The sequence below is a fragment of the Chanodichthys erythropterus genome, chromosome 9 (assembly GCF_024489055.1).
Source record: "Chanodichthys erythropterus isolate Z2021 chromosome 9, ASM2448905v1, whole genome shotgun sequence".
Taxonomy (NCBI): domain Eukaryota; kingdom Metazoa; phylum Chordata; class Actinopteri; order Cypriniformes; family Xenocyprididae; genus Chanodichthys; species Chanodichthys erythropterus.
In genome coordinates this window covers 36,952,083-36,975,092 of record NC_090229.1, presented here as the reverse complement: position 1 = coordinate 36,975,092, position 23,010 = coordinate 36,952,083, and the positions used below count along the sequence as shown (strand labels likewise).

The following is a 23,010-nucleotide window of genomic DNA, read 5'->3' as shown; positions in this document are numbered from 1 at the left end:
TTTTTAAACCTAGTTATTTTATAAAGTTTAATATTTAGTCAAAAATGAAGTGAAAAATGATTAGAGGAAATGGCTGATATATGCACAAATAAATGCTACTTTGCCGCCACCTGCTGGTTAAAGTGTTAATTATTGTCTTTTATTTTTAAATAAGTGTTTTCTATCAAATGTTGAATTTCCTACATTTTTAAATGTCCGGTTTTACAATGGGGACAATCTCAGAAGGATGAACAGATAATGTTTGTGGTCATCACATTAAAAATAACATTTGAAGCGCTGGGGAAAAAATGTGTGTGTGTGTCTAATTACAGACACAGCGTTTTTAAACGTCCCAATAGCTTCGTCTTTATTGCAATCACTAAAACTGGTTTATTGGCAAATTAGGTAAATGTGATAACTGCATTAAAATATGAATACAACATTAAAAAGTCAACCATTGATGGTTTTGTGTCGATGTACAGCGACTACAGAATGAACAGATAACAGTTCACCGGAAATGCCCGAGCTGGCTTAACGACAACCAGGAAGTAACTGTGCATATAGTCCATTGATTGGATGGTTGTGGTTTGCTATTGGTGGATCTCCTGTGAGTGACAGGTTGCCCCGCCCTTGTCATCAGAGAAGAGAAGAAATGTCACTGCAAGAGGGAGGGGAAGATATTCTGATTCAAGATTATGAGTGCACATGAATTTAACAAAAATGATGATGATGCACAGAGAAATCATTTAGAATAAATCAGTTCAGTTCAGTTAGGATTTGAATCACCCTGATTTGGCCTGTCACCTGCTGTTTATAATCATTCACGAATAAAGTTAGTCTTAAAACATGAATAGTCTTTCAAGACAAAGTTGCACTCATTCACTGGACACAACTAACTCTTATGGAACAGATTTTGCACATTTTTACTGTTAAAATCTTTTGTCATCTAAGTGTGGCTCAAGTATGTAAAGGTCAGTTTCAGTTGCCTCTCCAGCACCTCACTGATCCTAAACTCAGGCTTAAGGCTGGACTGAGACCACTACTATGGTTTGGGTGTGGTGTGGTTAGGCTTGGCAGTTTCTGGTCCAGTGATCCACACCCACTATCTGTGGATAGATGAGTGGGAGAGACAGAGAGAAAAGGAAAGAAAACAGACATATTATGAAATCTGGTAAATTGTTTTTTTGTTTTTTGTTTTTTACATAAAAGAGCACATTGAGAAATTGAACATTATAAATTTACCCGGCTTCACCCTATCTATGTGTGAAGCATCTGGTGCAAGCAGAGCAAATACTGAATCCTCTGGGATCAAAGCGGAATTCGATTTTTTAAGGGTGTGTTCACACTTGGCAGGTTTGATTCAATAAAAATGAACCCTGGTGCAATTGCTCTGTTAGTGCGGTTCATTTGATAAAGTGTGAACGCTGCCATCCGAACCCTGGTGCGCACCAAACAAGCAGACTGAGACCTTTGAAAAGTTTGACCTCAATCCACTTCCAAACGAACTCTGGTGCGGTTCGACTGAAATATGAACACAACATGGACCAAACACATCTAAACGAACATGATGTCACAAGATGTGACCCTAAAAAGGACAGAATGCTCAAGAATACCTTGTTTTTCTCATCGTCTTCTTGCAGCAGATTTGTGTTTATGTGGAATTCCTGCTGTTTTGACTCCTTTACACATTTGATAAGCTCTTTTTGAGTTCTCAGTTAGTGAAAAGACATCATATGTACGCACACACAACGAGCGCATTTAGCCCAGCACACAGCATCGATCAGTTCTGTTGCAGTGTATCCACTTTATTCCTGATGAGCCTACTCCATTTTGAATTATGGTTTGCACTTCCGGTTTGGGGAACTTCCATTCAAAAATACTGCAACGCATAATTTCAAATCATAAGGTTGCCCTACAAATAAACGTATCCGTCAGTTTGACTGAACGAGCTGTTTTATTTTCAGACATCACGAGGATAACGTAACGCTTGGTATTTTAAAGTGACGTTAAAACAAGAATATCTACTTTTCAGTCACTGCATTATTTTCCTTGTGATTATTTAGTTTTTTACTTTGCATTCTGCTGTAATAGTATGAAAAAGGACAGCATAATCTGCACATTTGTGGACTGTTCTCCCAATTTAATTTACGATATATCCCATTAAAGGGTTAGTTCACCCACAAATTTAAATTCTGTCACTTATTACTCATCCTCATGTCGTTCCACACCCGTAAGACCTTCGTTAATCTTCGGAATGCAAATTAAGATATTTTTGATGAAATCCGATGGCTCAGTGAGGCCTACATAGCCAGCAATGCTACTTCCTCTCTCAAGATCCATTAATGTACTAAAAACATATTTAAATCAGTTCATGTGAGTACAGTGGTTCAATATTAATATTATAAAGCCCCGAGAATATTTTTGGTGTGCCAAAAAAAAACAAAATAACGACTTCTATAGTGATGGCCGATTTCAAAACACTGCTTTAGGAAGATTCGGAGCGTTATGAATCACCGGTTCAGAGCGCCAAAGTCACGTGATTTCAGCAGTTTAGCGGTTTGACACGCGATCCAAATCATTATTCGACACACTCTAACGCTCTGAAGCTTCCTGAAGCAGTGTTTTGAAATCGGCCATCACTAAATAAGTCATTATTTTGTTTTTTTTTTGGCACACCAAAAAGTATTCTTGTCACTTTATAATATTAATATTGAACCACTGTACTCACATGAACTGATTTAAATATGTTTTTAGTACATTAATGGATCTTGAGAGAGGAAATGTCATTGCTGGCTATGCAGGCCTCACTGAGCCATCGGATTTCATCAAAAATATCTTAATTTGTGTTCTGAAGATGAATGAAGGTCTTACGGGTGTGGAACGACATGAGGGGGAGTAATTAATAACAGAATTTTAAATTTTGGGTGAACTAACACTTTAAAAATTCACTGGAATGATCGAAGAATCTCTTGTTTTCTCCTCAAATTCCAGGTTTTTCACAGGTAAATACAATTAATTATCTGTCAAAATGACAGAAATCACTTTGAAATAGTATCACTCCATGCTGAAGTTAATGAACAGTTTTGATTAAGGCAACATGTTACATAACACAACAGTGAAATTTAACACATCCTAAAAGTACCTTGTTAATGCTTTTACACTTTAAATGTCCTTTTAATGTTCGATGGTTGAAGAGTGAGTATAATGTCATCTCATTGTACCCAGTTTAAAATAAATGTTTTATTGCGTTCATAGAGTGAGCCTTTCACTGATTGTTTACAGTGTAACAGAAGTTACACCCATAATTCAAGCAAAGTGTCATGGGGCGTAGGAATAAGGTGGATACTTCATAAAAGCCATTTTTTGGTTTTGTTTTGTTTCTTTAGCTTCAGTTTTAAAAATGACAGTGTGAACATTAAGTGAACCAGGACTAAATGTATCATTTTCTTTTTTAGTCTACAGGTGTGAACACTCAACACACCCTAAATAATAGTCATTTTGTACTATACTGTGGCTGTTTATATATAAATAACACAAAGTGCTGTTGTGCTCTGGAGCCCTTATTGGCTGTTTTCCTGATATGGCCACATGCATTCATTTTGAGAAGCTGGAAGTGCTCTAATATTCCACTTAAATTACAAACCTGAGAATTATTTTATTTAATATGTGTCATTAAGGCAAAGGGCAGCTGTATCTGCTCACCTTTGAAGGGAATGCTGCGGGAGAGGTGATGTGGGGTGGGTTTGGGGATGGGGTTAAAGCCAATGCCCACCCACCGTGGAGTGCCAGCGCCCTCTAGTGTACAGTTACCTCTCTGATCCCTCCTTTTACCAACATACCTCTTCCGCAGGTTAGCCTGAATATTAACAACAAACAAAAACAACAGAATTATTCTGCACAAATGGAAGGATAAGTGTGCCACATAAAATAAAAGCAATAATAAATGATTATTTACTTTAAATAATCACTTATTTAAAAACATATACTTCAATAATTATACAGATAATTTTATGTATTTATTTTTAAATAGTGGAATATATCAAATATGTATTAATACTAATAAATTAAATTCTTTATAAATTCTTTTAGTAAATATATTAAATGCATTTACCAATTCCTTTTCTTTTTCTATAATCTCATATTATTATGGCAGTATAACTGTATCACATTGTCTAGTTACTCACCGCTTTGGATGACTTGGACATTTGGCAAGATGGAAGGCAGATTAACTCTTTTATAGCGATGTTTGGAGATTTAGACCTATCAGGTGAAGAGCATGCCAAACATCAGTTAAATATGAATAAAGATCATTGCAAATATAAAAGATTACAAGATACATGTGACTATTAAATATGCAACACATGCTCATAAATACTAACATGCAATACTAGTTATATGATTTATATAACCAGTCTGTATACTCTCAGAAAAAGGTTCTATTTAGAACTTCCTGACTTCTGACTTAATGCCAAAAAGATTCTATATGGGCCATTCTACAGAACTGGTGCAAGCTGCTGCTACTTATATTTTCATTTTGTTTCAAACCAATGTACATTTGTAACACTATGCTTAGTATTATATTATCTTTGCATGAAATTACAAAAATCTAGTTAATGCTGCTGTGAGGGTGTTTCTAATACAGCAGCTATGGGAGTGAAAAATGACATCTTTCTCACTTCTGACTGCCCTCATCAATCGCTCTTTATTTTTTTCCTCTTTTTGAAAGTTGTGAAAACACTAAAGTGTAGTTTTTCTTTCGCTATTTGAGCAAATGGAAACACAAACAATATATTTAGTGTATTCTCTCATTCACCGCTATAGAATTTTACCCAACTATGATGACTTCCGCTTCTGAGAAACCTGGAAATGTGAAAAGGGTCTATTGAAATATTTTTTTCATTTTTTTCCATTGTTGTTTTTTTAAAAATATAGTTTTTTGATTTTTTTAAAAAGTGAAGTTAAATTTTTTTATTTTTAAATCATGAAATGATTTTTCTTTATGTAAAAAAATGTGTCCCGCATTTTCATGTCATTACCGAAACATGTATGTTTGAGTCCATTGTCTGAGACTGATTTTAACACACTTCTACATTTCTGATCAGGAAATATTCCTCTCACAGCCTCTCTTTCAGAGTAGATAGATCCACCATTCTGAGTTAAATGTGTTCAAAAATCTGTGTAACTGTAAGGAACGTCACTACCAAACACCTTTTTTCTGCGATTAAGCAAATGTTTTTTGGGTGTTATTCCATAAAATGTAGTTTTATGTGTGTACAACTGTTCAGATCTGTGCTAGATAACCATGCTGATTAGCATCTCTGAGCAGCTCAAAAGCACCTAAAATTGTCACTACCGAAACTTCACCATGTTTCAATAGTTTTGGTAGTGACAAAAGGGAACACACAAAATTTTAGTATAGTTATAAAAATTAGTATTTTAGTATGTTTTATTATGCAAATCATTAGTGTTTTAGTATGGGAGTTAAACTTCTGTAATGTTTTGTGGTCACTACCACAAAACTGTCAAAAATGTGCAGTCATGACCGAAACATGGGATGTTTTGTCAAAAATGAAGTATACTGAATGATCAACTAAGATGCTATTATAGTGTTTGGTTCAATGTTTATTCAAACTAATGAATCCTTCACTTTGAGATCAGTTTGATAAACTTTATGACTTTTACAAAGAAAGATTGGATTCAAAATACAACAAATCTCATACATTACACTTGAAATATTAAAATAGTAATCGTTATTGATTTTACCTGTGAAAACTTTTTTTTTTTTAAATAGCTAAATATATATTTTCAAGGTAGATGTAAACAAAATCTTAATAGGTCAATGTAACCCTTCTTATTAAATTATTTATTATTGTGTTTCGGTAGTGACACATTTGGGGAGAGGAAAAATATTCCAAAACTTTCTGAAAATACAATATGAGAATTAACTGTACAATTACTAGAAATGTATACCTTGGATATTATACAATTTGCATACATACAAAATTTGTGGAAAAAGACCAATTCTGTAGAATGACCCATATAAGAAGAAATGTCTTAAATGATTGCATAATTTCATGTGTAATAGGTTAATTCATTTTTTTTCAAATGATAAAGAATGCTTTCGAGCTGTTTAATTCATAAAATGTAATTAAAATGAATTAAAACAAAAATAATGATATAAAACTAAATCCATAAATGGATCCCATGATGGTTCTATACATGACAGAACCCTTCAAGATTCCATATAGAACCTGCAATGGGAAGCAATTATTGATATAATTACTGTGAGGTCAGGCCTACTTGTTTTGGTGGAGGCACTGAGGCTTGTGGCGCGGGTTGGGTATCCATGTGACCACTGGACACTGCGGCAACTCAGAGCAGCCCATGAAAGGACTGATGTGAACTGTGTGTAACTGCACAAACAAGCCATAATTTGATACTTATCAAAAACAGCACAGATTTGGAAATGTGTGTTTTGGAAGTCAAGTGTAACCTCCACATACCTTTGTTTTGTTTTGAGTATCAGTGGGCGTGCTGGAAATAGGCAGCGTGGATTCTGGGAAGGAAAGATCTGCCCTGCCAGAAAATAACCAGAGATGGAGTAATAATAGTTTTGATGACTTCACTAATGCTATGATGTATTAGACTCACCTCTTCATCTTTCCAGGGTCTTTTGTCTGTCTGGTGAGATCATCCAAAGAAGCATCTGTGTCAGCGCTTTCTTTAATCGGTCTCCTCCGTCCAGCCCATTCAGAGACATTGACAATACTCAGAGATGGAAAGAGCTCTGCTGGTGTTACAAGAAAGCAGAATAACATTATGGCATATACAGGCAAAATTATAATGAACAGGAGCTTGGATGTTATTATGCAGTATCCAGCAGAAGATGCACAGAAGTGATCAGGCAAACGCACGTTCTTTGAGAGAGCATCTCTTCACGCGTGCTGGAGTGAGGCGTGTGATTCCTCTGTGCTCAGTGTCCCAGCAGCACGGGTGCGAACACAGCGCCCTAAAACAGTGAGCTCCATCCAGACCACTGGAAGATGAGTGAGAACAGATGAGCTTTCAAACAAGTACAGTGACCATTTTTCAGTCTCTTTATTAAGATACAAACAGAAAAGAAAGAAAAAATATACACAAAATGTAAAAAAAAAAAAATGGCTTCTTTAAGCAAAAATCTGTATTTAGTGTGACCTCCTGGACTTCTTCCAGAAGAAACACTGAGAACTGTATTATATTTTGAAAGTTTAATTGGCCTTCCAGTCTTTTTCCAAATCATTTATGTTTGAGAGAGCCACTTTAGCATATAGAAGCCGTTTTTTCAGTTTTTTTAATACTGCATACAAATTTCCTGCATTTTCTGGTTATATTCTAATAAAGAGACTGAGAAATAATTACATATGGTCATTATACCACTGCTAAAACATCATCTAATGGTGGCCTAAGACTTTTGCACAGTACTGTACATCGAAACCTGATCAGATCTGTGAGTGAAAATGTCTTTTTAACCTATGAATATTATATTTTATATAATATTCTATAATATTGTTTATTTCTATATAGATATTTTAAGTCTATAAATATGAAATATTATATTTGATATAATATTATATACATATTTATATGAGTTTATTTGAATATTTCTAAGTAAATCGAACCTGATCAGATTTGTGAGTGAAAAGATGTCTTTTAGCCTATGAATAATATATTTTATAAAACATTATCTAATATTAAATATTTCTAGATGAGTTTTAGTCTATAAATATTACATTTTTATAATATTATATTTAATATATATTATATTTCTAGATGAGTTTTCAAAGTACATCGAACCTCATCAGATTTGTGAGTGAAAAGATGCTTTTTTAGCCTATGAATATTATATAAAATATAATATTATAAATTTTTTAAATATGTAAATATGAAATATTATATTTTATATAATATTCTATAGTATGATATATTTCTAGATAGACAGTCTAAGTCTATAAATATGAAATATTATATTTGATATAATATTATATAAATATTTGTATGAGTTTATTTGATATTTCTATGAGTAAATCGAACCTGATCAGATTTGTAAGTGAAAAGATGCTTTTTTAGCCTATGAATAATATATTTTATAAAATATTATATAATATTAAATATTTCAAGATGAGTTTTCAGAGAAGTACATTGAACCTGATCAGATTTGTGAGTTTTATATAATATACTAGAATATTCTATATTTCTATGAGTTTTAGTGCATAAATATGAAATATTTTATATAATATATAAATATTTCTATATGAGTTTTCAAAGTAAATCGAACCTGATCAGATTTGTGAGTGAAAAGATGTCTTTTTAGCCTATGAATATTATATTTAATGTTACCAATATTAGGTTACACTTTATTTTACAGTGCCACAGTTACATTGTAATTACTCAAATAAGTACTGAGTAATAGTAATTAACTACATGTACTTACTATAGAGTTACATTTAGGGTTAGTGTTTGGTTTATGGTTAGTTACTTGTAATTATGCATAATTTACTGTTATTACTATAGTAAGTACATGTAGTAACGTGTAACTATGGCACTGTAAAATAAAGTGTTACCTAATATTATATATTTCCAGATGAGTTTTAGTCTATAAATATGAAATATTTTATATAATATTATATAAATATTTCTAGATGAGTTTTCAAAGTACCTGATCAGATTTGTGAGTGAAAAGATACTTTTTTAGACTATGAATATTATATTTTGTATAATATTGTATAATATTAAATATTTCTATGTGAGTTTTAGTCTATAAAAAATGACATTTTTTATAATATTATATATTAAATATATATATTAAATATTTCAGAGACGTACATTGAACCTGATCAGATTTGTGAGTGAAAAGACGTATTTTTAGAGTTTAATCGCTCTACACAAACATAAAATGCTCTTTTAAACACTTACCTCATCTGTTAAAAACAAATATCACAGCACATACTCGCAGTCCTCAGCTTGTGTAAAGTTTGGTTGCTTAGCAACAGCAGAAGTTCACTGGGCTACTTTAACTTTCCACGCGCTAATGCAAACTGGATAATATTTAATTATTGTAATTATTTTAATCATCAATGGTATTTGATATGAAAAACAAACTTAATACAAAACTGTAAAACAGCTGTAATACAAATAAAGTAGATTCGTTCATCATCGTTAAAGATTATGACGATTATTACGCAGTTTCCGCAAATCGCGTTTTACAACACGTAAAAACCAAACCAAATACGGTAATGTACATTTTCTCATGGTAATAAATAAATAATAATATAAAAAATAACAACATAAAGGATAATTAAAGTACCATTATAACAATTACATAAATATCATATAATCATAAATTATATAAAAAAAATATAAATTATAATATTATATATTTTATAATATTTTCCAAACATGACCAGTTTTGTTTTCTCGCGCTAGTTTGAGTGAGTGGAAGTGCTGAGTGACGAAGAGCGCGTGTGGTCATGTGGCGGGTCAGCTGACACCAGCACAACCAGGAAGCGATTTGGAAAGAATTATTATATGTTAATATTTACTCGCCGCGTGCAGGCGATCGTCGCTTCATATCTGTAATATAAGTGTGTGAAGATCAGCCAGAGGAATGTTTGCAGCAGACGAGGAGGACGGAGACTTTCTGTCTCCCACTGGAGGGTGAGTTCCTGACGGACAAAGACACAATCATGCAGGAAAACATCATTCTCCTTCAGCTTACTGACATAAATAAAGTTTAAAGAAACAGAAATAAAGAAATAAAGAAGCAGCTCTAGTGCAGTTATGGTGCCAGATAAACCGAAAGTGAGTGTCACTCATTGGCTGTTGATATAGCAGATATATTGCTATGGCAGACAGATCAACTTGGAGAAACTTTTGTGTACATTAACAGACATGTCAACCGTTTGTTGTGTTAAAAACAAAGATTTTTCCAACATTCATCACTTGTTGTTCTGGCATGACTTCCTCGATCACATGATCTTTAGCAGTCGTGCTGAAGGTAACTCTGTTGGGTGTTTCCTTCATCAGTTTCACTAAATCAGTGAAGTAATCTAGTTTATATTCAAAACTATCATCTCTCTATAAACCGGACCACTAGTGGCCCTAAACACATCAGAACACTAAACACTTATTAATGTCTCAGTGTGACTGCATTAAACAACAAAATATCAAAACAAGTGGCATCTGTAAACAAATCCTGCTAGTTTTCTCTGAACTAACTTCGGTTTATGTAATGCTGGACATTCAGAGATTTTTATGTGTTTAATTTAAAGGCACCTATCTTTTGCCTTGTATAAAAACCCAGTTTATACTGTGAATATGTCAAAATATTCTTTGATTTAAGGATTAGTCCCCTTAATTCAAATAAATTTTTCCTGATAATTTACTCACCCCCATGTCATCCAAGATGTTCATGTCTTTCTTTCTTCAGTCGAGAAGAAATTATGGCTTTTAATGAAAACATTCCAGGATTATTCTCCTTATCGTGGACTTCAATGGGCACCGAATGGTTGAGGGTCAAAATTACAGTTTCAGTGCAGCTTCGTTCTTCGCCGCGTTCGTTCTGTAAGTTGAATAGGGAAGGTGTAGGACATACAGCGTAAGCTTTTTGAAGAATATGGAAAGCGGAAGCACGTGCAAGACGATCATTTGTGTTTAAAAAGCATATACAGTTGTATTTTTTTTTTTTTTGAAAATGAGCAATGGTTTCTCTAGATTAGACTCTTATTCCTCGTCTGGTATCATTTGAAGCTGCACTGAAACTGTAATTTTGACATTGAAGTCCACTATATGGAGAAAAATCCTGGAATGTTTTCATCAAAAACCTTCATTTCTTTTCGACTGAAGAAAGAAAGACATGAACATCTTGGATGACATGGGGATGAGTACATTATCAGGAACATTTTATTTGAAATAAGTGGACTAATCCTTTGTTACATTATTACATATTTTTCTACTCATTATAGTACTTAATTGTTCGATGTATTATTTATTTAATCGTTTATTTAGTTATTTTAGTATAGTTTATATTTTTACTTATTTATTTTAGTCTTGTTTTATACATTTCCACGCAATTTTATTTCATGATAACAAAATATATCAAGATATAGCTAATTTTGTTATTAAAATATTAACAAAGAAGCAAATTACAAATAATATAGGACAAATGCATTATAACAAACATATGAGTTAAACAAATTAAATTAAGTTTTTTTTTTTTTAAATGTAGTTATAATTACAGAAATTGAATTATCAAATGTAAAAAATAAAATACTGAATAGTCTTCACTGTATGAATTAAATATACATGAATTCTTATTAAAAAGGACCTATAATGCCTCTTTTCACAAGATGTAATATAAGTCTCTGGTGTCTCCAGAAAGTGTCTGTGAAGTTTCAGCTCAAAATCCCCCACAGATCATTTATTATAGCTTGTCAAATTAGTTCCTATTTTGGTGTGAGCAAAAACACGCTGTTTTTGTGTGTGTCCCTTTAAATGCAAATGAGCTGCTGCTCCCGCCCCCTTTCCAGAAGAGGGAGGAGCTTTAACAGCTCAACAACAACAAAGCTGGAGAATCTCACGCAGTCAAAATGAGGATTGTCAGTAACGGTGTTCAGCCTTACATTGTTCAAACCAGAGTCGACACTGATGGAGAGACTCAGGAAGAAGTTACAACTTTTAGACGTTTCTGAATGGTTAGTGGATAAATTGATGTAGTTGCTGTGGAGTTGATTCAACTCATCCACTAGCATGTGTCGTCATGTAAATCTTTTGTGTTGAATTGATCCTCGTTTGTGAAGCAGTCCGGCGTAAAATGACGGCATGACAACAACACTCGACTACAACAACTCTTCCTCTTCTCTAAAGCAGCACAACATGGCCCCGCCCCCTTTGTTGCGTGTTCTTGGGGGCGGGGTTTATGTACATTTTAGGATTAGTGATGTCACCAAGCTCGTTGTAGTCCCTACCAGCTGTTTGTTGTAGTCCTTATACAGTGATTTCTGTAAAATAAAATATCTCTCTTTACATTGAACTTTGAGTGTCGTAACTTTGCAGATGATGTTTATGATCAAACAGCAACATTACACACTAACTAAAGTTAAAAAAGTGAAATCATAGCACCCCTTTAAGGTAAATATGACCTGGACATGTTTTTGTGAGATTCACCCTCCTATAAATGCTATATAAATGCTGTCAAAGAACAGTGCAGTAGATGAATAGTAAATTCTGAAAATATCTGGTGTTCATATTCGGTACGATATATCATCACACCGCCCAACCCTAGCATGCACGTGTGTTAACAAGGGAATATGAAGCTGTTAGGAAGGATTGTGGGGAGGTGGAGAGTCTGCGTGTTAATGCCGCTCACATGCTGGTAGTTAGACGACCCGGATCAGAGCAGGGCCACAGTCTGGGAACGGGGCGCCCACAGTCACGAGGAGCTCCTGTGAGATCTGATATTACAGAGTTGGAAAAGTGGCACAAAGCTCACATGCACATGTGGAGAAATTTGCTGGTTGTCATTCCATAGCTTTTAGCTTTGCTGACCTGAGGCAACAGGTCAAAATGGCCTAGCTGAGCATGGCAGGACAGCAGGACAATGACTACAAGTGGAGAGAGATCCGTGGGTCAGTGGCGTATGTGTTTATTACTGTATGTAGCTTACTGATGATATTACACAGGTTGTACTTTTTTGTACTCATTTATTTCATTTTTCATTTATCAAAAACATATTCAAAGTCAAAATTAGGTCAGCTTTAATTTGAGAACTGAGCATCGTTCAGAGACTCGTGATATTAGTGTAATAGTGGATTAATTTGCTGCTTTTTTGTGATTTTTAGAGCAAAGTTAGCCTCTCTCTTTGGACTGGATCAGGCAGCAAGCAAGGGGAATGAGTCTTTCCAGTACACGGCACCCAAACAGCCCCGCAAGAACCCTGCCAACTCAGGTAAGACTAGAGGGACCTCTGCGAGTGGACACAGCCACTTTAAAGTGCTCATATCATGAGGATTCAAAGTTTCCTTTTTTTCTTTTTACTTCCTTTTTTTGTGGGGATGTAAAATAACTTGTTAAAGAACCATGAAAATGTCCAGCAGGTGTCAGAACGAAAGATTTCCAAATGTACTGGAGCGTTCAGATTTCAGACTGGTTAATGCATCAAAACATAACCATCCCTATTTACATGTCAGGATGTCTTCTAGAGTGCATCAGTGCCCGCCCACTGTTTTAATTTCCTTTGTTCTGGAAGTATTTTTCTCATAAGAAAGTCTTTGTTTAAAGTGTAAGTTCAGCATTTTTTTAACACGCATTGTATTGTTACAGTGCTGGTAGTCAGTGCTTCCCACAGGTTTGAAATATACTTTCGTGGTAGCCAGGTGAAAAATCCTCCTATTACCCACGGCACAAAAATGGTCTACTACATGTGACAAACAAATAATGTTTGATTTTTAACATTATTTTTATTCATTTAATTACATAGCATACTATTACATTTAATTACATACTGATATTATGCATTATTATGCATTGTAAATTATGCAAAATTACAGCATTTAAATGGTTATCCTTTTCCTGTATTCTCCTTGCTGTCATATAGTGTCTCTCTCAGTGAATGGGACACAGATTTTACGATTAAAAATAATTTGTGTGTCAAATAATGTTCTTAGTCTTTTCTTCCTGTGGGGGAGACTACAATAATTTACTATGAATTAAATGGAAATCAAATTAGATACAATTTATTGTGTAACTAAAATACCAATAATGCCAAAAAGAAAAAACTTAGCGTGTGACTTTTAATTATAAACAAGCCCGAAATACACCGGGACTCTTATTTTGAAATGTCTGTACTATTGCAGGCTGATCCTTCAGATTCTTACAACCATATAAAACGTTTTATATTAAGGCCATAAAGTAGACTTTGTAATAATTCATCAACTTGAGTTCATTAGCAATTGCTTGGCATAAAAGTCCGTCAGATGATGAAAATGTGGCATTCAGCGGACTTTTAACTGCTTTCGTGAAAACTACAGATTATACTTGGGCATTTTTGTATCCCCGCCCACGGACAGTCAGATCAACAGAGGGTTATTAACAGAACTGTGTTAAAGTAAGGGTAGGTTTATCATTGAAAATTGTATCATACTATGACTATGTTTTGCTTCGGACAGAACTGACAGAACAGCAGTTTATTTCAGTTTTTCCCTTTCATTTGGCCTAAAACACTGTTCATGGTCATCAAGTTTGAAATGATGACTACAAACACAGAGGTGTTTCAGATTTTCCATCTAGGCCTTCTCTCCATATTTATGATTCTTTGCAGCCTTTCGCTGCTGCCTACAGCCTGCTGGATCCTTCACCGGAAACCGGAAGTAACTCACTTCTGCTAAACTTTGAATTCTTGCACCTGCGGGAACAATACAAGTCGATACAATTATGTCTAAAAGTTTGCTAAGAAGTATTTCCTATTAAAACAAGGCGGTATTTGACTCTGGTGAGCATAATCATAGCACAATGGGAGTGGCCTTGGATGGCAACATGCCCAGTGCATTATGGGTGTTGAGGTTTTCCTACCTATTTGGCAAAAGGAAGACAACGGCCATTTTCTGTTTTCTCTAGTAAGATAGCACTGATTTCAATTTTTTTCGCCTTTCTGCTTGTATAGGCAGCCCAGTTTTAATGAAAGCCCATTTTGCCAGTGTTGAAGCACTCCTTTTGTTCAAGAGTTATAAGCCATGCAACAAGCTGTGAGGTGAATCATTATCAACATTACAAAGATTTATTAGAAGCAAAATGGTATTTGAAAATCACAAATACCATTGAAATTGAACTTGATGGCTTTTAATGAGGGGAAAGAACTACAATCCCATGAAGCATTGCGAATGACAATCGAAATAAAGATGGAGGAATATAGATTGAAATATGATTGAAATAGGGCTGTTCAACGATAACCGTGGTTATCGTGTACAAAATAAGGGTCTGTGTTTACGTAATATGTGTGTTTTTGTGTATAATTATTATGTATATATAAATACACACACATACATACATGCTTATACGAAATATAAGCATGTATGTATAAATATATAAATATATTTATATTTTTATATATTTAAATTATATATGAATGTAAATATTTGTATAGAAATATCTTATATTTTTCTTAAATATATACATGTATGTGTATATACTTATATATACATAATAATTATACACAGAACAAACACACATATATTACGTAAACACAGACTCTTATTTTGTACACGATAACCACGGTTATCGTTGAACAGCCCTAGATTGAAAGATTTTGATTTTTATATTACGAAGTATTGGTGAATCAGGAGAAGAGTTTTCGGAAATATACGAGTAAATATGTGAGTGATTTGTGAGAAATATGAGACCTTCCCGAAAACTCTTCTCCTGATTCACCAATACTTCGTAAACGTCAGAAGTGATAGTGAAATGTGTGTGTGTGTTAATGAATTCCAATCAGTCGTAAATGGGACGCGCGTGCACGTTCATTCTCAATTACCATAAATCCCGCCCACTAAATCCGACTGACAACTATATATGGGCATCATATTATGACACCAAACGAAGGATTTTGGCCATATGGGGCCATTAGTTTGCCCAGCCCTATTGAAATCAATTAATTATTTGATTAAAGTGCTCCGTTTGCAGATGCTATTACTGGCTCTCACAATAAAAGTAAAAAGAAAAAACTTATGTAATATATATAATATTTTTTCAAAATGCTGTGTAATGTACCTTATTAAGGTGAATTAAAATGCAGCCTTATTAATGAGCAAAACGTTCGGATGTTAAACGCACTGTTTACGCGTGGCTAGGAGCAGGTGTAGATTTCTTTCGTACCAACTAACATTTGGAAAATACGAACATTTTAATGAATCCGAAAATTTACGGCAGAACCACTTTACACACGATTTACACAAAAATGCGTTCTGCTCGTGTATGCCCAATATATTTTACAATTATTGCAAAATACGCATATACAGTGCATCCGAAAATTTATTCACAGCGCTTCACTTTTTCCACATTTTGTTATGTTACAGCCTTATTGTTTGAAATCTTTGCAAATTTATTAAAAATAAAAAACGAAACAAAAAAAACAAAATAATGACATGTACACAAGTATTCACAGCCTTTGCTCAATACTTTGTTAAAGCACAACACTCTTTTTGAGTATGATGCTACAAGCTTGGCACACCTATTTTGGGCAGTTTCGGGCAGTAGATTCACTAACAATGATATGTATTCTTGTTCATTAAGTATGGTAAGTGAAATGAAGGTCATTCACTTAAAATGAAACACTGATATTCTTAATTCACTAACTTTGAACTGCAAACTCCTTTTAGCTTAGACTACATTCATTTAAGGCCAGGTTTCATTTGGCGATAATAGCGTGATTGCACTGGACGTTTTTTGTGAATAAAGTGCAATTTATAATGAGCCTAATTTACATAGGAGCCGTCTTTGAATGTGAATGACTTAAATATTAAAGACTCAACATAATTTCAGTACTGTGTCCGTTAAACTGGATTTCAAGTGGTTAGTGGACACAGATGTTTGTGCTGTGCAAAAGTGGCAAAATTGTTTCGTGAATTTCTTTAATGCAAATTTTTCTGACAATGTTTTTACAGGACCCCCAACCCAAAAGCCAGCCTCTGCTCAGAGTCCTCCTGCTGTTCTCTTTGCTACTGCAGTGCATGCCTACAGATAGTAAGTTGGAAAAGAAAATTGTATATTTGTTATTTAGTCCGTTTGCTGTCAGCAAAACCTTTTAGCAGGCTCAATTTTTGTCACATCAACTTCAAATTTGGAACACAACTTTGTTAGACATGTGGCTTCTTTAAAAGAGACCATAGTTCTGTATCCCAAAAGCATTCATGAATTACATCCATATTAGTTCAGATCTATGCTCAGAAAGGGTGGTGATAGTTAACAGGTTAATTTTCTGTGTAATTAAGAATAGGGCATGAAATATGATCTGTAAACTTGATTTCCAAAGCAAAGTACATTCTAGAATTGACATATTTAGATTTATCTTGAGCACTGATTGTCTGTGGTTAGTTTGCAGATTAATGCAGTGATCGCTGTTTTCTCTGTGCAGTGTTAACGGACAGTATGCGAAACAAGGCAAGCTGGGAGCTGCGGTCCTTGGAAATCACACAACTAAAGAGGTTAGAATGATCACATGTTTTTTGACTGAGTCTTAAATGGCAATGTTTTATAACACACATGTCTGAACTCTTCTTCAGTACAAGATCCTGCTGTATGTCAGTCAACAGAAGCAGGTGACGGCTGCCAGGATCCACAGAGGCTTCATCCTCACTGTGAGCTCTTATTCACACAGTTAAAGACAGGCATCATGTTTGTTTTCTGAATGTTGTTTGTAATGATCTCTCTCACTTTCAGGTCCAGCCCAGTAACTACTGCACGTTTTATGATGATCAGAGGCAGAATTGGTCACTGATGTTTGAATCGGAGAAAGCGGCTACAGACTTTTCTAAAGAGGTTTGTATTTTACGGGTTCTTGGTCACCTGGTGTTGTGTGAGGAGATTCTTACGCAGCAATGTCATTGTTTCAGGTTTGTCTTGCCAAAGTGAACTGCGGCGGTCCGGTAGATTCTGTCCTGACCCAGGATCTTCTTCTTGGTGAGGGTCAGGCTGTGGAGAATGGAGACTCTTTAGAGGTGGCCTACTCTGGCTGGCTGCTGCAAAACCACACCATCGGACAGGTAAAGATGTTTATCATTTACCACGTTTATGTGCGCACAGGTGTCAAAATGGACATGGCTTAGGGAAGTTAATAAGCTGCCATTATAATCTAAAACGTACTATATGTGAAGCAAGTTAATTACATGATGCAAACATAGTTAGAATATGACCAAATTCCGATTAATATTATTACAATATTTAAAATAACTTCTATTTGAATACATAGTAAAATGTAATTTATTCCTGTGATCAAAGCTGAATTACTTCAGTGTCACATGATCCTTCAGAAATCATTCTAATATGATGATTTGCTGCTTAGGAAACATTTATGATTATTATCAATGCTTCATATTTTTGTGGAAACCATGATACATTTTTTTTTTTCAGGATTTTTTTTGATGAATAGAAAGTTTTAATTTGAAATATAAATCTTTTGTAACATTATAAATGTCTTAACTGTAACTTTTGAGCAATTTAATGTGTCCTTGCTGAATGAAAGTATTAATTTCTTAAAAAATAATAAACAATTACACTTCATTTGTAGATAATTTGCTTTATTTCTTGCTACTTAGCTTTATCTGTTTATTTTCCTCTTTTCTAGATGTTTGACTCCAATCTGAATAAAGACAAGCTGCTGAGACTGAAGCTCGGGGCTGGGAAGGTCATCAAGGTGAAGGGGAAGTTGACTTTTATGTGTCATTATCACACATACGACACTCTAAAGTGATTTCTTTCCGTTTCTCAGGGCTGGGAAGAGGGGATGTTAAACATGCGCAAAGGTGGAAGGCGTCTCATGGTGATTCCGCCCAGTCTCGCGTACGGATCGCAGGGCGTTCCCAATCGCGTGCCGCCGGACAGCATACTAGTCTTTGAAGCAGAGATCCGCCGGGTACGTCATTCTTAGATTTACTTTCTCATGATTGACAAAGTTGTGTTAGGTTTTTATGATTTTATATGTTCCAATGTCTTAACACTAGAAGTCCCAGAGATTTGTAACTCTCCTTTAGCCAAGTGGATGCTAACTGGCTAGTCTTTTGGCTATCATTAGCATCAATTCATGTGTAAATATGGTCATTACCTGAGCAATCTGCAGGGGGGTTGGGGGTGTGTGTGTGTGAATGGTTGCTGGTGGCTTGTTTGTATGTGTGGGGGAGGGAGGGCTGCTAAAAGCAGAGAACTTGATTGACCATGGGCCGGTTTCAGAAAGGAGGTTAAGTGAAAACTCTGACTATATTAACCCTGAAATGAAGTGATGTTTAAAAAGTTAACTCACTCATTCATACTGCAAAAATGCTTTTCATACTAAGTTTTTTTTTTATCCTATTTCAAGTAAATAAAAAATAAAAAAATCTTAAATCAAGATGGATTTTCTATATGAGAAAATTATATATGATATTTAGTCTTGTTTCCTGGGGGGATCTAAATTAAGTGCATTTTACTTAAGTAAAATTATCAATATCTGCCAGTGTGGTAATAAAAATAATCTTAATGCAAACGGAAAGTGTTGGGGTGTCTACCCAGGTGAAAAAAAGTGCAGTAAAATACACTTTATTTTAGTACACTTATACACTTCCATAATGTCCAGTGCTCTATTTCCGTGCACTTATTTTGTACTTAATATACTAAAAGCTCTTCTTTAGTACTTCTTAAGATAATCTTAAGAACATCTAAGTGTACTCAACTGTGCTATTTTGAGGCACCGTGAATTTGAACTAAAATGTGCTTTTAACATACTATCTCTGTATAGAAAAATGTATTTAGTTACCACTTGTAGTACACTTGAACCCATCTTTCAAACACTTTTAAAAATGGACTTATGATGTATTTCAAATATAAGATTAATATATAATGAATATATACAAAATGTATTTATAATATATTGCCAGGCAGTGCCAGGATTGTGAGTGATTGCTGGAATGTACTCACTCACTTTTTAATATTATTTGTAAATATGTGTACAAATGGTTGGTTTCTTTATTTTATTTTGTACTATTTTTATCAATAGATCTCAGCAACAAAGGAAAAAAAAAACATGTGTGTTGATTTCTCCCTAAGATGGCAAAGTGAAACACAAGTTTCCTTGAAGTGGCTCAGCATGGCCCCACATTGTTTACATAACAAAAGCAACTGTTCACAGCTGATTAAGGATATTAGCCTAAAGACTTCCAGCCCATCGGCTGTCCTGCGGGTTTTATAGGTAGAAAAGCCAAATGGCTGCTCTCTGGGACTTCTAGTGTTAAAGAGGACCTATTATGCCTTTTTTCAAAGTTTTTGCTTGTTTTTAGGCTACACTAGAGTAGGTTTTCATGCTCGAATGTTCAATAAATGCATTTTTTCAGAGACAGTGCGCACTGATATATAGAATATCTCCCGCTAGAGGGGTTTCGCAGACATTTTTCATGCTCAAACAGCAACATTACACACTAAAGAAAGATGAACATGTAAAAAAGTATAATAGGACCCCATTAAAACATAAACAAAAGTATGTCCTTTACCATCCTCTGACCCAGTACATACTTTGTAGTGTATGCAAATTGAGATACTGCCCTGCACTCTTCATATGTGTTCTCTCTTGATGCATGTGCAGGTTAAGTTTGCAAAGGATGGAAGTTCGAGTGATTCGGCGGCTCCATCTCCGGCTCCCAGCGTTGAGAGTCTGGGCCCCCCTGAGCTAAACCAGCCGCTCAGCTCTGCCCCACAACCCGGCAAACCCAGGTGAGCCCGACTGGCTTCTTGATGGAGCCTGATTTTAGATCATATTTTAAATTAATAGTATTTGATTGAGGATCTCTGTTTGTCTACAGTGAACCGCCGCTTCGAACAAAATCAAACTCCCTCAGTGAACAGCTCAGTGTAAGTTTTGATTCTTTTCAGGTGCATCACATATTTGTTTTTAGCTTTTTTGTAATGCAGACTTTTATTGAAGTAAGCATAGCTGGCTTAGTGCACAAGACACATTGAGCTTCAAGTGTTCATATGGGCATTGCAAGTTGTAATATACACTGAACAAAATTATAAATGCAACACTTTTGTTTTTGTTCCTATTTTTCATGAGCTGAACTCAAAGATCTAAGACTTTTTCTAAGACTAAATCTGCTCATTTTAGAGTGGCCTTTTATTGTGGCCAGCCTAAGGCACACCTGTGCAGTAATCATGCTGTCTAATCAGCATCTTGATACGCCACACCCGTGAGGTGGATGGAGAAGTGCTCACTAACACAGATTTAGACAGATTTGTGAATAATATTTGATAGAAATAGTCCTTTTGTGTACATAGAAAAAGTCTTAGATCTTTGAGTTCAGCTCATGAAAAATGGGAGCAAAAACAAGTGTTGCGTTTATAATTTTGTTCAGTGTAGCTGAACATATCCAGATACTTTCCTGCTTTCAATAAAAATGGCAAAAGGCCAAAAATAAATGACATACAGTTATAATAAATAGGTATGTACAATATATCTGTGCCATACTGGTTATTGGCTGATATTCATCAGAAAATTCATCAAAAGTGACAGTAAAGACTTTTATAATGTTTCAAAAGATCCCTTGTTTCAAATAAATGGTGTTCTTTTTAACTTTCATCAACTTTCAAAGACTGAAAGACTAAAAAAAATGTATCAGTTTCCACAATAATATGAAGCAGCATGTCCGTTTTCAACATTGATAATAATCAGAAATGTTTCTTGAGCAGCAAATCATCATATTAGAATGATTTCTGAAAGATCATGTGAGACTGGAGTAATGATGCTGAAAATTCAGCTTTGATCACAGGAATAAATTACATTACAAAAAAATATTCACATAGAAAACGGCTGTTTTCAATTGTAAAAATATTTCATAATATGACTGTATTTTTGATCAAATTAATGCAGCCCTGGTAAGCAGAAGAGACTCAAAACATCTTACCGACCCCAAACTGTGGTATTTTATTTAATATATAAGAACACTAAATGCAATCTTTAGCAAATCTCTGACTAAATAGCCATCGTTCATAGTTGTTAATTATATTGTTTTGATGCCGAAATTCACTTGAAAAATTTTTTTTTTTGTAACAAAATTGTATAGACTTTATTAACAGAATTAGTAAAACTAGAATTTTAATATTCTATCTATATCAATATTCTATCTTTATGTTTTCTGACATGTTTTGCATTGTCTCCAGAATCCTGATGCCACTAAAGCTAAACTGATCTCCCGCATGGCCAGAATGGGTCAGCCGATGCTGCCCTTCATCGCCGGCCCAGCCTCATCACCCTCACAGCCAGACTCCAGTGACTCCGAACTCGAGGCAAGACTGTGTTTCATTACAGTGGATTTACACTGTCTCCTATCAGACACAAAAGAGAAATATCTGACACTGTAATCTGTGTTTTACCTTTAATAAAGACATAAAGTATAAATGTGAGAGAGCGCATGAGTGCCTGTGAAGGTTTACAGATGATCCTGTTATTGCTACAGGACCCGAGTGTGTCCAGACTCAAGGAACGCAGCAGTGCACCGTCGCCACAGCCTGTACACATGACCTCCGCCCCTCCGCCTTCAGTGCAGGGTAACACACATGTATCAAATCATATTCTTATGAAGGCCAGTAGATTAATTCATTAAAAATAGTAATTGTTTTAGCTGAAATGTAGCAGGAAACCACATAAACAGCACACAAATGCTCAGTGCTCTTTCTGTTCCAGGTACGGCCCTTTTACCTGTTTCTTTGGCAACGGCCAATCCACAACCCATGATGCCGGGAGTCGTACATGCCTTTCAGGTCGGTAATTCCCTATTGCTGTGTAACTGCATCAGTTAGTCCCATCAGGATTTTACCAGGACTTTATGCTGCCTAAAATCACTGAATTTGCTGCGGATTTTCCAAATATTGCAGTGATGTTTGCTGCACTTTTTTTGTTGTTTTGCAATGAAAACCCACCAGTAATCATGATGTGCATGTGTAGTTAGTGTTAGTGGCAGTATTAAATATTCTGCTATGGTAAAAATGCTGAATTGTGTCAAAAGCAATAGTCACTAAGTGGCCGCTTACACGACACCGCTTTCAAACTTTTTATGCATTTTGGTCATTAATTTACATGACAGTGGCATTTTGGGGGCCTGAAAACGCGAACGTTTGAAAGCGTGTTTCAAAGGTTTTGAAAACAATACTGTTATCGTCTCCTTTTAAACTACAAAAACGTTAATTTGTGAAAACGCTGCGCATGCACATGCGTATTACGTGTTCAGTCTATTTTCTTTATAAAGTGACATCGCCATCTACTGG

General features: G+C 34.9%; 2 protein-coding genes across 3 annotated transcripts in view; one reads left to right on the top strand and one right to left on the bottom strand.

Annotated features, from left to right (window-relative positions):
- Positions 1–345: 345 nt before the first annotated feature.
- Positions 346–9,191, bottom strand: LOC137026673 (uncharacterized). Of its 2 annotated transcripts, none has more exons than XM_067394088.1 (8): positions 8,932–9,191; positions 6,894–7,015; positions 6,631–6,769; positions 6,483–6,555; positions 6,280–6,392; positions 4,164–4,239; positions 3,682–3,835; positions 346–1,085 (listed from the first exon to the last, which is right to left on the bottom strand). In XM_067394088.1, exons 1-8 carry the CDS (start codon positions 8,934–8,936, stop codon positions 958–960), a joined length of 810 nt encoding a protein of 269 aa, XP_067250189.1. In that variant the 5' UTR covers positions 8,937–9,191; the 3' UTR covers positions 346–957. The 2 variants fall into 2 exon arrangements, with proteins under 2 accessions (XP_067250189.1, XP_067250190.1); XM_067394089.1 differs by having other exon boundaries at positions 6,631–6,766.
- Positions 9,192–9,473: 282 nt separating this feature from the next.
- Positions 9,474–23,010, top strand: part of fkbp15b (FKBP prolyl isomerase family member 15b) — a 34,842-nt gene continuing 21,305 nt past the window's right edge. Inside the window, exons 1-14 of the mRNA XM_067395506.1 lie at positions 9,474–9,672; positions 12,855–12,961; positions 16,671–16,749; positions 17,141–17,210; positions 17,289–17,363; positions 17,446–17,544; positions 17,619–17,768; positions 18,350–18,418; positions 18,494–18,637; positions 20,336–20,463; positions 20,553–20,601; positions 21,907–22,032; positions 22,203–22,293; positions 22,430–22,506. Coding sequence (XP_067251607.1) covers positions 9,623–9,672; positions 12,855–12,961; positions 16,671–16,749; positions 17,141–17,210; positions 17,289–17,363; positions 17,446–17,544; positions 17,619–17,768; positions 18,350–18,418; positions 18,494–18,637; positions 20,336–20,463; positions 20,553–20,601; positions 21,907–22,032; positions 22,203–22,293; positions 22,430–22,506 — 1,314 coding nt within the window. The 5' untranslated portion in view covers positions 9,474–9,622. The remainder of the gene's footprint in view (positions 9,673–12,854; positions 12,962–16,670; positions 16,750–17,140; positions 17,211–17,288; positions 17,364–17,445; positions 17,545–17,618; positions 17,769–18,349; positions 18,419–18,493; positions 18,638–20,335; positions 20,464–20,552; positions 20,602–21,906; positions 22,033–22,202; positions 22,294–22,429; positions 22,507–23,010) is intronic.

Bases quoted from the DNA above. Each gene is read 5' to 3' on its own strand.
- LOC137026673 (XM_067394088.1), bottom strand. The intron at 6,556-6,630 runs GTGAGTCTAATA...ATTTTCTGGCAG, and splicing joins GACCCTGGAAAGATGAAGAG to GGCAGATCTTTCCTTCCCAG. The intron at 6,393-6,482 runs GTATGTGGAGGT...TTGTTTGTGCAG, and splicing joins ATACTCAAAACAAAACAAAG to TTACACACAGTTCACATCAG.